Genomic DNA, 14,593 nt, shown 5'->3' with positions numbered 1-14,593 from the left:
CAGATGAATTACACCCCAGAGTACTGAAGGAGATAGCAGAAGAAATTTTTGAACCCCTCTCCATAATCTTTGAAAATTCTTGGAGAACAGGAGAAGTGCCAGAAGACTGGAGAAGAGCAAATGTTGTTCCTATCTTCAAAAAGGGGAAGAAGGTGGACCCAGGCAACTATAGGCCGGTGAGTCTGACTTCTATACCAGGAAAGATCTTTGAACAAATTATTAAACAACATGTATGTCAATACCTGGATAAGAATGAAGTGATTAAACAGAGTCAGCATGGGTTTCTAACTAATAAGTCATGTCAGACTAACTTAATTTCCTTCTATGACGGTATCACTGATTGGGTGGATCAAGGAAATGCTGTAGATATAGTATATCTTGACTTCAGCAAAGCATTTGACAAAGTCTCTCATACAATCCTTATTGAAAAAATGACTAAGTATGGAATGGACAAGGCAACTGTTAGGTGGATTCATAACTGGCTTAGTGATCGGACCCAAAGAGTGGTCGTAAATGGCTGCACATCCTGTTGGAAGAATGTCTCAAGTGGGGTACCACAGGGCTCTGTCCTGGGCCCTGTATTGTTCAACATCTTTATCAACGATTTAGATGAAGGAATTGAGGGTAAACTGATTAAATTTGCTGATGACACAAAGCTAGGAGGGATAGCTAATACTAGAGAAGAGAGAGAGAGGATTCAAAAAGATTTAAATAAACTGGAGAAGTGGGCAGCAACTAACAGAATGGTTTTTAACAGGGAGAAATGCAAAGTACTACATCTGGGCAATAAAAATGAAAAAAGCATATATAGAATGGGAGGAATAGGGCTAAGTGACAGCACATGTGAAAAAGACTTGGGTATACTAATAGATCACAGACTGAATATGAGTCAACAGTGTGATGCAGCAGCAAAAAAGGCAAATGCAATTCTAGGATGTATTAACAGAAGCATACAGTCTAGATCACGTGAAGTCATTATTTCCCTCTACTCCTCTTTGGTCAGACCTCATCTGGAATATTGTGTCCAGTTTTGGGCACCACATTTTAAAAAAGACATCAACAAACTGGAGCAAGTTCAGAAAAGAGCGACCAGAATGGTGACCGGTCTGCAAACCCTGTCTTATGAGGAAAGGTTGCAGGATTTGGGAATGTTTAGTTTGCAAAAGAGAAGACTGAGAGGAGACTTAATAGCTGTCTACAAATATCTAAAGGGCTGTCACATTGTAGAAGGATCAAATTTATTCTCATTTGCACAAGGAAAGACTAGAAGCAATGGGATGAAACTGAATGGGAAGAGACACAGATTAGATATTAGAAAAAACTTTTTGACAGTTAGAGTGATCAATGAGTGGAACAGGCTGCCACGAGAAGTGGTGAGTTCTCCTTCAATGGAAGTCTTCAAACAGAGGCTGGACAGACATCTGACTGGGATGATTTAGCGAATCCTGCTTTGAGCAGGGGGTTGGACCAGATGGCCCAGGAGGTCCCTTCCAACTCTACGATTCTATGATTCTATGATACAGTGCTCACATACTACCATATAGTGCTCATATACCATCTTATAGTGCTCACAAACTGCCATATACTGCTCATACACTGCCATCAAGTGCTCACATATTGCTATATAGTGCTATTATACTGCCATATAGTGCCCACATACTGCCGTTATAGTGTTCATATACCATCTTATAATGCTCACATAAAGTCATATAGTGATCAGATACAGCCATATAGTGCTCATACACTGCCATATAGTGAACACATAAAGCCATACAGTGGTCATATAGTGCCAAATAGTGCTTATATACCATCTTATAGTGCTCACATACTGCCATATAGTGCCCACATGCTGCCATATAGTGATCACATGTGGCCATATAGTGCTTATATACTGCTATATAGTGAACACATAAACCCATACATTTCTCATATACTGCCACATTTTGCTCATATACCATCTTATAGTCCTCACATACTGCCATATAGTGCTCACATACAGGTATATAGTGCTCATATACTGACATATAGTGCTCATTTACTGCCATATAGTGCTCACATACTGCCATATAGTGTTCATATACTGCCATACAATGCTCACATGCTGCCATCTAGTGTTCAGATACCATCAAATAGTGCTCATATACTGCCGTATTGTGAAAACACAAAGCCACACAGTGCTCATATGCTGCTAAATAGTGCTCATATACCATCTTATAGTGCTCACATACTGCTATATAGTGCTCACATACTGCTATATAGTGTTCACACACTGCCATATAGTGCTCATATACCATCATATAGTACTCACATATTGCCATATAGTGCTTGCATACTGCCATGTAGTGCTCACATGTTTCCATATAGTGCTCACATACCACCTTATAGTGCGCGAAGCTCAATATGTCTATTTTTCAAAAATATATATTTTAAAAAATTGTTGTGGCTAAAGTGCAATTTTTATAACCAACAGGGGGAAAGACGATGGCTGAGGGCTGATATTAATATTCTGGGAAGGAACCAATGGCCATAAAGGTTCCCAGGCTATTAATATCAGCTCACAGATGTTTGCTTAGCATTTACTAGATATTTTACAGGGGAACCCCCAAAAAAACTGACATGGGGTCCCCCCCTATAAAAGCAAACCAGCAAAGACTAGGCAGAGAGCTGTGGGCTGATATTAATAGCCTGGGAAGGGGCCATGGATATTGCCCCCCCAGACTAAAAACATCAGATCTCAGCCGCCCCAGAAATGGTGCATCTTATAGATGAGCAAATTCTGGCACTTAGCCTCACTCTTCCTACTTGCCCTGTAGCGGTTGCAAGTGGGGTAATATTTGTGGGGTTGATGTCACCTTTGTCTTGTCAGGTGACATCAAGTCCAAAGCTTAGTAATGTATTTTTTTTAATGTAGAATATTCAAACATAGTCTCATGCTTTCACAGGTAAAGTGGATACAGTGAGGCTGATGGATGGATCTGATCGCTGTGCTGGAAGACTGGAGATCCTCACTAATAATACATGGAGCAGAGCCTTCAGTGACCAATGGGGCAATAATGAGACCCAAGTTGTGTGCAGAGAATTACATTGTGGTCAGGTAGTAGGTTCATTTAGTACAACAACCCCAACAGGAACCAACAGCCATGTGTATCTCAGTGGAAAATGTGAAGGAAATGAGACCCGAATGACAGATTGTGCTGTTGTTGGAGCATCGAATATAAAGACAACACCTGGTCAGGAAAAGGGTGTAGAAATAATTTGCTCAGGTATAGTAGAATAATTTTGCAATGTCATGAGAAAATAAGAAAGCATACATCTGGGAAAAAATTAAAATTTATCTCTTTTGGTGTACATACAGTAACAACCCCTCTCTCCTGACCCTGTAGTGTGGCCTATATATGCAATAGTTCCTAAGGGGAAGCACGCAGTGTGGGGTGCAGCACGCAAGCATCCCATAAGCAAAGCATCACAGAAGCTAAGCATCAGGAAAACAGCAGTTATACATGGCAGTTAATCAGGGCAGGAGTCAGGTAACCGACACTTTGCCCTCCCCTTTAAACATGTGCTTTTTTTACCCTCCTGTGTTCCCTTGCCATCCACATTCACCACCCTATCCCCCCTCCATCACAACTCATTTACATCAGCCTCCTATACTTCCCTTTCCCATGTACAGCTCCCATGCACTCCTCACCTTCCTCAGAAACCTCAGCCCATCTTGCCCAAACACTTCGCAGAAAAAACCTACTTACAATTCCAACAACTATTTGCTCTTCATCTTCCTACTCCTACTGATTTCAGGGGACATCTCCCCCAACCCTGGTCCACCATCCCCCAACCTCAACCCCTACCTCACCTCATATCGAAACCTTAATTATCTTATTAATATTACTTGCAGTCCCTCATCTCCATCTTTTAATTGTGCCCTCTGGAATCCACGGTCTGCGTGTAACAAGCTTCCTTTCCTACACAACTACTTTCTGAACAACTCTCTTAATCTGTTGGCCCTCACTGAAACCTGGATTCAGAATTCTGACACTGTCTCTCCTGCTGCCATTTCCTATGGTGGCTTACAATTCTCTCATTCCCCAAGACCCACAAACAGACATGGTGGAGTCGGCATACTCCTGTCCCCACAATGCACTTTCCAGGTCATCCCCCCAGTTCCATCACTCTTATTCCCTTCTTTTGATGTCCACACAATCAGGCTCTTCTGTCCCCTCTCCCTCAGAGTAGCGGTCAAATACCGGCCCCCAGGCTCACCCACCCACTTCCTTGACCACCTTTCAGCCTGGTTGCCACACTTCATGTCCTCAGAACTTCCAACCCTTATCCTGGGAGACTTCAACATCCCCATTAACAGCCCTACTTCCACATCTGCATCCCAGCTTCTATCACTAACCACCTCTGTAGGCCTCTCACAGCTTTCAACCTCTGAGACACACAAGGACGGTAACACCCTTGATCTGGTCTTCGGCCGGCTCTGTTCAATCTCCCACCTAAATAACTCACCTCTTCCACTCTCTGACCATAGCATTCTCTCCTTCACGCTCACAAATCCTCGCCCACCCCAGCTCACTCCTACCTACCACACAGTCAGAAATCTACAAGCCATTAACCCTCAGACACTTTCAGACTCCCTACACTCATCACTGTCCCCAATCTCCTCTTTTTCCTGTCCTAATCTGGCTGTTCATCACTACAATGACACTCTTAGAAGCACCCTTGACCAAGTAGCTCCCCTCACCTTCAAAACCTCCAAGTACAGAGTAAAACAGCCCTGGCTCACATCGCAAACTCAACTTCTCCAGCGATGCTCTAGGAGTGCTGAACGCCTATGGAGAAAAACCCGCACACCAGAAGACTTCATCCACTTCAAATTTATGTTAAGAACCTATAATGCTGCCCTTCACCTCGCCAAACAGACCTACTTCACCACCCTGATCTCCTCACTAGCCAACAACCTCAAGAAACTTTTTGACACTTTTCACTCCCTCCTCAGGCCAAAAGCACAAGCCCCTATCACAGACATTTGTGCTGATGAACTGGCCTCCCACTTTACAGAAAAAATAGATATCCGTCAGGAAACCTGCTCCCAACCTCCAAGTGCTGTGACTCCCATCCCTTACTGCATCTCCCCTGGCTCACTTTCCACATTTGATCCTATCACAGAAGAAGAAGTCTCCCATCTCCTCTCTTCGTCTCGTCCGACTACATGCACTACCGACCCCATTCCCTCACATCTCCTCCAGTCTCTTTCCAGTCGTCACAACCCACCTAACTCAATCTTTAATCTCTCCCTCTCCTCGGGCATTTTCCCATCCTCCTTCTAACATGCCATCGTTACTCCATTACTAAAGAAACCCGCTCTCGACCCATCCTGCACAAACAACTACAGACCAGTCTCCAATCTCCCCTTCATCTCTAAACTTTTGGAGTGCCTAGTTTACTCCCGCCTTACCCGTTACCTCTCTATTCACTCCCTTCTAGACCCTTCACAGTCCGACTTCCGCCCCCTATATTCGACTGAAACTGCACTCATCAAAGTGACCAATGACCTTCTGACAGCAAAACATAAAGGTGACCACTCTCTGCTCATTCTTCTTGACCTATCTGCAGCTTTCGATACTGTTAACCACCATCTCCTACTCTCTAGGCTCCAGTCACTAGGCATTAAAGACACTGCTCTCTCCTGGTTCTCTTCCTATCTCTCTGACCACTCCTTCAGTGTTTTGTTCTCTGGCTCCACTTCATCTCCTCTTCCTCTTGCTGTCGGGGTGCCTCAGGGCTCAGTCCTTGGCCCCCTTCTCTTCTCTCTCTCTACACAGCCCCAATTGCACAGACCATCAGCAGATTTGGCTTTCGGTACCATCTTTATGCTGATGACACACAACTATATACGCCTTCCCCCGACCTTACCCCCTCTGTACTACAGAACGCCAGTGACTGTCTGTCCGCAGTCTCCAATATCATGTCCACTCTCTATCTGAAACTCAACCTCTCCAAAACTGAACTTCTTCTACTCCCACCGTCTACTAACGTCCCTAAATCTGACATTTCCCTCTCCGTGGGTGGTACCACAATAACAACCGGCAGCAGGTGCGCTGTCTGGGTGTTATGTTTGACACCAATCTCTCCTTCACATCCCATATACAATCTCTTGTCCGCTCTGGCCGCTTACACCTAAAGAACATCTCTAGAATCCACCCTTTACTTACCATGGAAACAACAAAAACCCTCACTGTAGCATTGATCCACTCCCGCCTGGATTACTGCAATGCTCTATTAATTGGCCTCCCCGTCACTCGACTATCCCCTCTCCAGTCCATACTTAATGCAGCAGCCAGGGTCGTCCATCTGGCTAATCGGTACTCGGACATGTCCGCTCTTCGTCAGTCATTACACTGGCTGCCCATTCATTATAGGATCCAATTCAAAGTACTTGTTCTCACCCACAAAGCTCTCCACGGTGCGGCACCCACCTACATCTCCTCCTTCATTTTTGTCTATCGGCCTAGCCGATCGCTGCGCTCTGCAAACGACTTTCAACCTCTGCACTAATCCGTACCTCCCTCTCCCGACTCCAAAACTTCTCCCGTGCTGCTCCTATCCTTTGGAATGCTCTACCCCAAGAAATTAGGACTAACCACAATTTGCATAGTTTTAGGCGCTCCCTCAAAACACATTTGTTCAGAGCAGCTTATCACGTTCACTATTCAAAGTCATTCTATGTGTAAGCGTGCGTGTGTAGCCCATTCACTATCTCCATCCATCCTTCACTCCCTCAAGATGGCTGGACCTTCATTGTAAATACATCATTGTAAATACACACCTGTACTTTGTATCTCCCTCACCTCATTGTAGATTGTAAGCTCTCATGAGCAGGGTCTGTTATGAATGAGTCACCGTAGGAGGCAAAAACAGAAATGCTAGCTAAGTCCAGAAAACCAGAGAAGTTGGCAGCTATCGGATTGCAGACCCCTGAACCTATCAACACAACTAGCAGTAGCCGTGGGGGGTTCCTACGATGCCCTAGACCCCTCGATCACAGCCGGAGGACTATATAGCCTAAAGACAGAAAGGGAAATCTAAACTGCCCCAGAGCAGACCCCAAAGCAAAAGGCAGCCCCCAACATGTAATGACGGTAAAGCAAGAAGAAAGAACACTAACACAGACAGAAAGATAGACTGAGCAAAGACGGGGCCCAAGCTAACTAGATAGGAAAGGACAGGAAGGCTGCTGTCTGCAATCCGTGAAAAACCCTATGAAAATAAGAGCCAACAAACTGACAGTGAAAAAGGCCCTGAAGACGCTAGGCTTCAAAAAGCTATGTCAGTACTCAGGAATATTCTGAAGACAGAGCAACCGGCAAAAGGAGATTCAGCTCACCCCAGCAGGGAATGGCAGAATCCAGAAAAGCAAGGAAAACAAAAACAAAACACAAATGCTAACAGACAAAGCAGAAAACAGCTTTAGAGGAGCAGGAATCAGACTGGTCTCCTAGAAGTCCACAGAGAAATCACCCGCAGGGCAGAAGGGCATCGGCAGCCTTATATCCAGTCCGTGACTCCACTCAGCCAGTCATCATCATCAGGCTCAGGTGCCTGATAATCAGGCTCATTACCTTCATTTACCAGAATAGGGAATTCACCAGTCCTCAGTGACGAAGGGGAAAATGAACTCACAACAGGGGTGATCTTATTTCATCTTATTTTGCTTTAATTATTGTATTGTTAGCATTGTTACTTATTACTTGTGTTTTGAAACTGTTAAACTGTAAAGCGCTGCGGAATATGTTGGAGCTATAAAAATATTATTATTATTAACTGTTACATTATTTTTGGTCGTACTTTTTTTAGCTTTCAAGATGAATCTTGGTTCCTTCATATTAGTAATCATTAAGAGTCTAGCTTGTTAGAAGGGAAAAGTGAATATTTGAAAATGATTTTGTGACATATGGCTAACAGGTTAAATTCTTATTGAAACTCATTTTGGAGCTTTAAAGAGATGATTTTAGGTGCCATAAATCATTTTTCTATTTTGGAGAGATGTTGATGTTCTCCTGAATCTGGCATGTTTTCTTTTGTTCCTGCACCTCCATTCCTGAAATTACCCCCTCTAACCTGTCAATAAATCTAGACAGGTTATGTGGCTTTATAGAAGAAAGCACTGAAGACCAAACCCACTTGGTTATAAAGATCAGGAAAGAAGGGATCACATATTAGGAATGGAGATGAACAGGGACACATGCTGGCTTCAGGAGAATAGTGGCATTAAGATTATGTAAAAATTTAATTCTAAAAGATCCTAAAAGGAAATTTTATTAATATGCCAATAAAATTAGTATAATATATGATAAAATACTTAAATATCTTCAGGCAGCATTATTATAGAATAAGGTTAAATGAGCAGATTGATATAGTTTATGAGAAAATAGCTAACTATGAGAGCCAGAATCTAAAAAAAAAATTAGTGATGAACGAGCACATTCTTCATTACTCGCCCGAGCATCGCAGTGCTCACATATCAGTGTGATCAAAATTGTGTCATTTCAGGTATCAATTTAAATTTTATTGCAGTGTCTTAGGCAAGTTATTGACACCAGTTTGCTGAAAAAAAAATACCGCTGGGGTGGGCTGCCAGAAAAATGCTCGCCTTACATTGGGCTCATTGCTCCGGTCGAGCACTCGAGCATTCCAATATGCTTGACCCGAGCAACAAGCACCCGAGCATTTTAGTGCTCACCCATCACTAATAAAAACCAGAACATCACATTATATGATTTTTACATAATTAATTTCCATTTTATTGCATGAAATGAGTATTTGATCACCTACTAACCAGCAATACTTCTGTATCTCACAGTACCTCTTATTCTACACTCATTACCTGCATTAATTGAACTTGTTTGAACTTGTTACCTGTATAAAAGACACCTGTCCACACACTCAATCAATCAAGCTCCAATCTCTCCACCATGGCCAACACCAAAGAGCTGTCTAAGGCTGCCAGGGACAAAATTGTAGACCTGCACAAGGCTGGAATGAGCTACTGGACAATAGGCAAGCAGCTTGCTGAGAAGGCAACAACTGTTGACACAATTATTAGAAAATGGATAAAACACAAGATAACTGTCAATTTTCCTTGGTCTTTGGCTCCATGCAAGATCTTGCCTCATGGGGTAATGATGATTTTGAGAAAGGTCAGCAATCACCCCAGAACTATGTTGGAGGACCTGGTCAATGATGAGATGCTAGGACCACAGTCGCAAACATTGCCGTTAGTAACACAATACTCCATCATGAATTAAAATCCTGAAGGGCGTGCAAGGTCACCTTACTCACACCAGCACATGCTCAGGTCCATTTAAAGTTCGCCAATGACGATCTGAATGATACAGATAAAGCATGAGAGAAGGTCATGTGACCAAAATAGAACTTTTTGGAATCAACTCCACTCGCTGTGTTTGGAGAAACAAGAGAGATGAGTACATCTGCAAGAACACTGTCCCAACTGTGAAGCCTTATGGAGAAACATCATACTTTGTGGGGGGATTTTCTGCAAATGGGAAAAGGCCAATTGTACTGTATTGAAGGGAGGATGGATGGGTCAATTATCTTGAGATTTTGACTAACAGCGATCTTCTCTCAGTAAAAGCATTGAAGATGGGTCATGGATGAGTCTTTCAGCATGACAATGACCAGAAACACACAGCCAGAGCAACTAAGAAGTGACTTTGTAAGAAGCATTTCAAGGTGCTGGAGTGGTCTAGCCAGTCTCCAGACCTGAATGCATTAAAAAAATCTTTGGAGGGAGCTGAAACTCATTATTTCTCAGTGACAGACCCGAAACCTGAAAGATGTTGAGACTATCTATATGGAGGAGGAGGACAAACTCTGTACTTCAGTGTGTGCAAACTTGGTCAAGAACTACAGGAAACGTCTGACCTCTGTAATTGCAAACAGAGGCTTCTGCACCAAATATTAAGTTCTGTTTTTCTATTGTATCAATACTTATCTCATGCAATAAAATGCAAATTAATTATGTAAAAATCATACAAAGTGACTTTCTGGATTTTTTTTAAGAGTCTATTTCTCATAGTTGAAATCTACCTACTATAAAAATTACAGAACTATCCATTCTTTGTAGGTAGGAAAACTTGCTAGACTGGCAATGTATGATATTTTTATTGTAAGTACCCTTCTTTTTTGAAACTATTGTGCTAATATTTTCTGATATATTAAGTTTCATTTAAAGCGAGCCTGTCAACAGGATTTTGCTAAGTAACCTATAGACACGGTCAGGTTGGCTGTGTTAAACTGATTAAAATGTTACCTGAGGTGAAGAAATCCGTATTTTGGTTCTTGTGTAATCAGTGATAGAAGTTTGCAGCTAATGAAATGCTCATGTTGCGAGGTGGAACTGTAAGAGTCTTATCTACCTGCTCTATCCTTCTCTAAGCCAGAGAAACAAAGGAAAGACCAGCCCAGAACTACAAGACCGATTTCTTCACCTCAGGTATGATTTTAATCAGATTAACACTGCCAACCTGACAGTGTCTGTAGGTTCCTTGGCAAAATCCTGCTGAAACATTCATTTTAATGGATATAAAATTAACAAACTTGAACCATTTCAATTTCGGTTCTCATTTTTTAAACATAGATGAGCTCTAAGAAATTCCATTAATTTTCATCCAACTACAACTGTAATGTCACTGTCTTCTAATTTGCAGTCAGTCTTCTGATTTAGAATCTGTGCTACATGACAATGCTATATTGGTCTTTTCTTTAAAAATGTTTCCATCTCTACTTAAGACTTTTGAGGTCTGGCTGTTTCCTGTGACTCTTACCCCTTGTGATAATTGGTGTGACCATTTTTCTAAGAAATGTTGCCTAGAAAACAGCCACCTGCTGTACTAGGGAATAGAATCTGAAAGTTATAAGCTGCTACCCAGAATATGGTCAGAAAACTGAATTTTTAAGACCATTTAATTACCAAATATATCACATGAGAAAAATAGATGGATTCTCCTCATAACAATACGTTTTTAGTTTGGATGAAATGATAATTTTGTGTTCTAAATTTATTAAAGTATGTTTTCATAATGCAGAAAGTCAGTACCTAAGACTGGTGAATGGCTCTGCTCGATGTGCTGGAAGAGTGGAAATCTATCATAATGGAAGATGGGGGACAATCTGTGATGACTCCTGGGATAAAGCAGATGCAGATGTGGTTTGCAGGCAGCTGGGTTGTGGTTCTGCTATAAAAGCTACAACAGGAGCCTATTATGGGAGAGGAACTGGGGACATCTGGCTGGAAGAAGTACAATGTGTAGGAAATGAAACACACATCTTGAACTGTCCTTCAAAGCAGTTTGATCATAACTGTGGTCATAAAGAAGATGCCGGTGTAATATGCTCAGGTAAGAGAATCTGCACACTTTGCAAATCATTTAGATACATTTTGTGTCTGAGTTCACGCAAACATATTTCATGGTCCCAATAAGGACCTCAAATGTGAGCAGACCATGGGTCAGATGCAAATTAACATTTAAGTTCGGGTTGTTAACCTCACTGCCAGACTGGTCATTGCGGTTCATATATGCACCATGAAATACCCATAGTGATTAGAAAAGGATGCAATAAGATGAAACACCAACAACCAAAAGATTAGTGGCAATTTCTGCTACAGAGTCAAATTTGGATTTAAAGAGCCTAAGGCTATTTTCACACATCAGTTTTTTTGCAACAGGCAGGATTCGGCGTTGCGCCGGAGCGACAGATCCGGCGTAAATTGTGGAGATCTGATGAAACGGATCTGTTTTTCCGACGGATCCGTCTAGCGGATACAGCAAAAATCTGGATCCGTTTCCTCAGTTTTCCATCCGTTTCTTCTCTTCTTATCCGTTTTACGACGGATCCGGTTTTTAAAAACGCCCATGGGAGGCTCCCAAACATGATTGGCTACCAAAAACCTATATATACAGTGTTCCTACAGCCCAACTTTGACAGGTTGTAGAGGAGCAAGTGCAGGTTGTAGAGAAGTGGCTGGAGAAGATGGAAGGCATGATAGCAAACATTCTGAAGATTAATGTGGATTTTACTGTTGAGGCGAATCGTTTGAAAACAATTGTTCTGGAGAAGGAGCGAGAGAGACAGCAGTGCATCATGTGTCTGTGCCGACGACGTTTGTGGATCCACCCCATCACAGCCCAGAGAATGACGCGTGGGGTGTATTCTACACTATACATGGAGCTACGAGGAAACCCTGAAAAATTTTTCTCATGTGTTCAGATGCAAATGGAGAACTTTAATTTATTGTCGGAACAAATTGGAAACCTCATCAGAAGTGACACATATTGCCACTTCTACATTTCTCCGGCGGAGCGTCTGATGGTGACTCTGCGGTAAGCCATTTTTATTGTATCTCCTCCTTTAAAAGCACCCTTCTAACTGTAATGTTGTTCCTAGTAGTTTTTAATAATTATTTTTATTGTATCTCCAACTGTTAAAGCTGACTTATAACTGTAATGTTATTGCTGGTATTTTGTACTCATTTTCCCCTTTTTTTTCCCCAGATTCCTTGCAACTGGAGAATCCCTTTCGTCACTCCATTTCCAGTTCAGACTTGAGATTTCCACCATCTCCGGAATTGTGAAGCACACATGCCAAGCATTGTGGGTCTCTTTAGTTTGCGAGTTTATACCACATCCCACAACGGAGAGTTGGCTAGAAATTGCAGATAAATTCCAACAAATCTGTCAGTTTCCCAATTGCTTGGGTGCTGTGGACGGGAAACATATCCGCATCTTCAAACCTGCTGGATCTGGATCGGAATGTTTTAGCTATAAAAAATATTTCTCCATTGTGCTCATGGCCATCGCTGATGCTGAATACAAGTTTATAGCAGTTGATATTAGGGCCTATGTCCGCTCCAATGATTCCCAAGTTTTCAAATTGTCTGCAAATTGTCTCTATGGAAACACCTTCCAATTTCCACCCCCAAGACCGCTGCCTGAAACCTCTGGCCAGATGCCATTTGTTTGTGTTGGGGATGAAGCCGTCTAACTATAGGAACACCTGTGGAAACCATACTCCAGTAGTGGATTGACGCCAACTAAAAGAATTTTTAATTACCTCCTCACACGAGCACGAAGAAAGGTGGAGTGCGCTTTTGGGATTCTGACAGCCAAATGGAGAGTTCTATTGACCGCTATCAACCTGAAGACTGAAACTGTGGAAGAGGTGGTGAAAGCTTGTGTGGTCCTGCACAATTTTGTTATATGCAAGGGACAGATTTCCATTGATGACCACTCTGAATAAACCACATTGCATGATTATCACAACATTACGTATAGAAGTTCTGTGTCAGTTTCCAGAATGAGGGACAAATTTGTTTAATACTTTATTTCACCTCAAGGAAGAGTAGACTGGCAGAATGAGAGAGTTTGAAAAATTTCTCTTGGACCTTGTAACCAAAAGTCATTGACCTTCTTTACCCAAAGTATTTTACCTTCTTTACCCAAGTTGTGTACCTGGTTGTGTATTACCCAACGTAATTTTACCTTCTTTACCCAAAGTTGTGTACCTTGTTGTTTTTTTGTCCCCAAAGTATTTAACCTTCTTTACCCAAAGTTGTGAACCTTGTTGTTTTTTTCCCCAAAGTATTTTACCTTCTTTACCCAAAGTTGTGTACCTGGTTGGGTTTTCCCCAAAGTATTTTAGCTTCTTTACCCACAGTATTTTACCTTGTTTCAACCAAAGTATTTAACCTTATAAATAAATGAAAGGCAAAATTTTTAACCAATAAAATGTTTTTTATTAACAAATTATTAAGCCAAAAAAAGTTATAAATTTAAATAGTTTTGAGTGGAGATAATGCTGAAGGGGCTGTCAGATTGGGACACTTCGACATTGGGAGTGTGGAGAGAGGGATGTGATGGTGGTGTGAAGGATTAGTAGGTAAACCAGGTGAAGGGGTGGAGAAAGAAAGAACAGGTGGACATGAAACTGGGAGGAGTACTGGGAATTGAGAAACCAAATTGTGAGGAAGCATGAGCAATCTCAAGGCTACAAGTCCATCTCCAAAGACAAGAATGTTCCTGTGTCTACCTTGCACAGTGTCATCAAGAAGTTTAAAGCCCATGGCACTGTGGCTAACCTCCCTAGATGTGGACGGAAAAGAAAAATTGACAAGAGATTTCAACGCAAGATTGTGTGGATGTTGGATAAAGAACCTCGACTAACATCCAAACAAGTTCAAGCTGCCCTGCAGTCCGAGGGTACAACAGTGTCAATCCGTACTATCCGTCGGCATCTGAATGAAAAGGGACTGTATGGTAGGAGACCCAGGAAGACCCCACTTCTTACCCCGAGACATAAAAAAGCCAGGCTGGAGTTTGCCAAAGCTTACCTGAAAAAAGCCTAAAACGTTTTGGAAGAATGTTCTCTTGTCAGATAAGACAAAAGTAGAGCTTTTTGGGCAAAGGCATCAACATAGAGTTTACAGGAGAAAAAAGAGGCATTCAAAGAAAAGAACACGGTCCCTACAGTCAAACATCGCGGAGGTTCCCTGATGTTTTGGGGTTGCTTTGCTGCC

At 42.1% G+C, this 14,593-nt stretch overlaps 1 protein-coding gene across 1 annotated transcript in view; it reads left to right on the top strand.

The window, feature by feature from the left end:
* LOC141082677 (scavenger receptor cysteine-rich type 1 protein M130-like) overlaps positions 1 to 14,593 on the top strand; it is a 136,241-nt gene that overhangs the window by 60,162 nt on the left and 61,486 nt on the right. Inside the window, exons 4-5 of the mRNA XM_073566625.1 lie at positions 2,943 to 3,263; positions 11,106 to 11,417. Of these exons, the coding sequence (XP_073422726.1) occupies positions 2,943 to 3,263; positions 11,106 to 11,417 (633 nt within the window). The remainder of the gene's footprint in view (positions 1 to 2,942; positions 3,264 to 11,105; positions 11,418 to 14,593) is intronic.

Source organism: Dendrobates tinctorius, unplaced genomic scaffold (genome assembly GCF_039654945.1).
Source record: "Dendrobates tinctorius isolate UK_male_01 unplaced genomic scaffold, ASM3965494v1 ptg000019l, whole genome shotgun sequence".
In the NCBI taxonomy this organism is placed as follows: Eukaryota; Metazoa; Chordata; class Amphibia; order Anura; family Dendrobatidae; genus Dendrobates; species Dendrobates tinctorius.
Note: the sequence above shows the minus strand (reverse complement) of the source record. Positions and strands in the feature narration are given on the sequence as shown.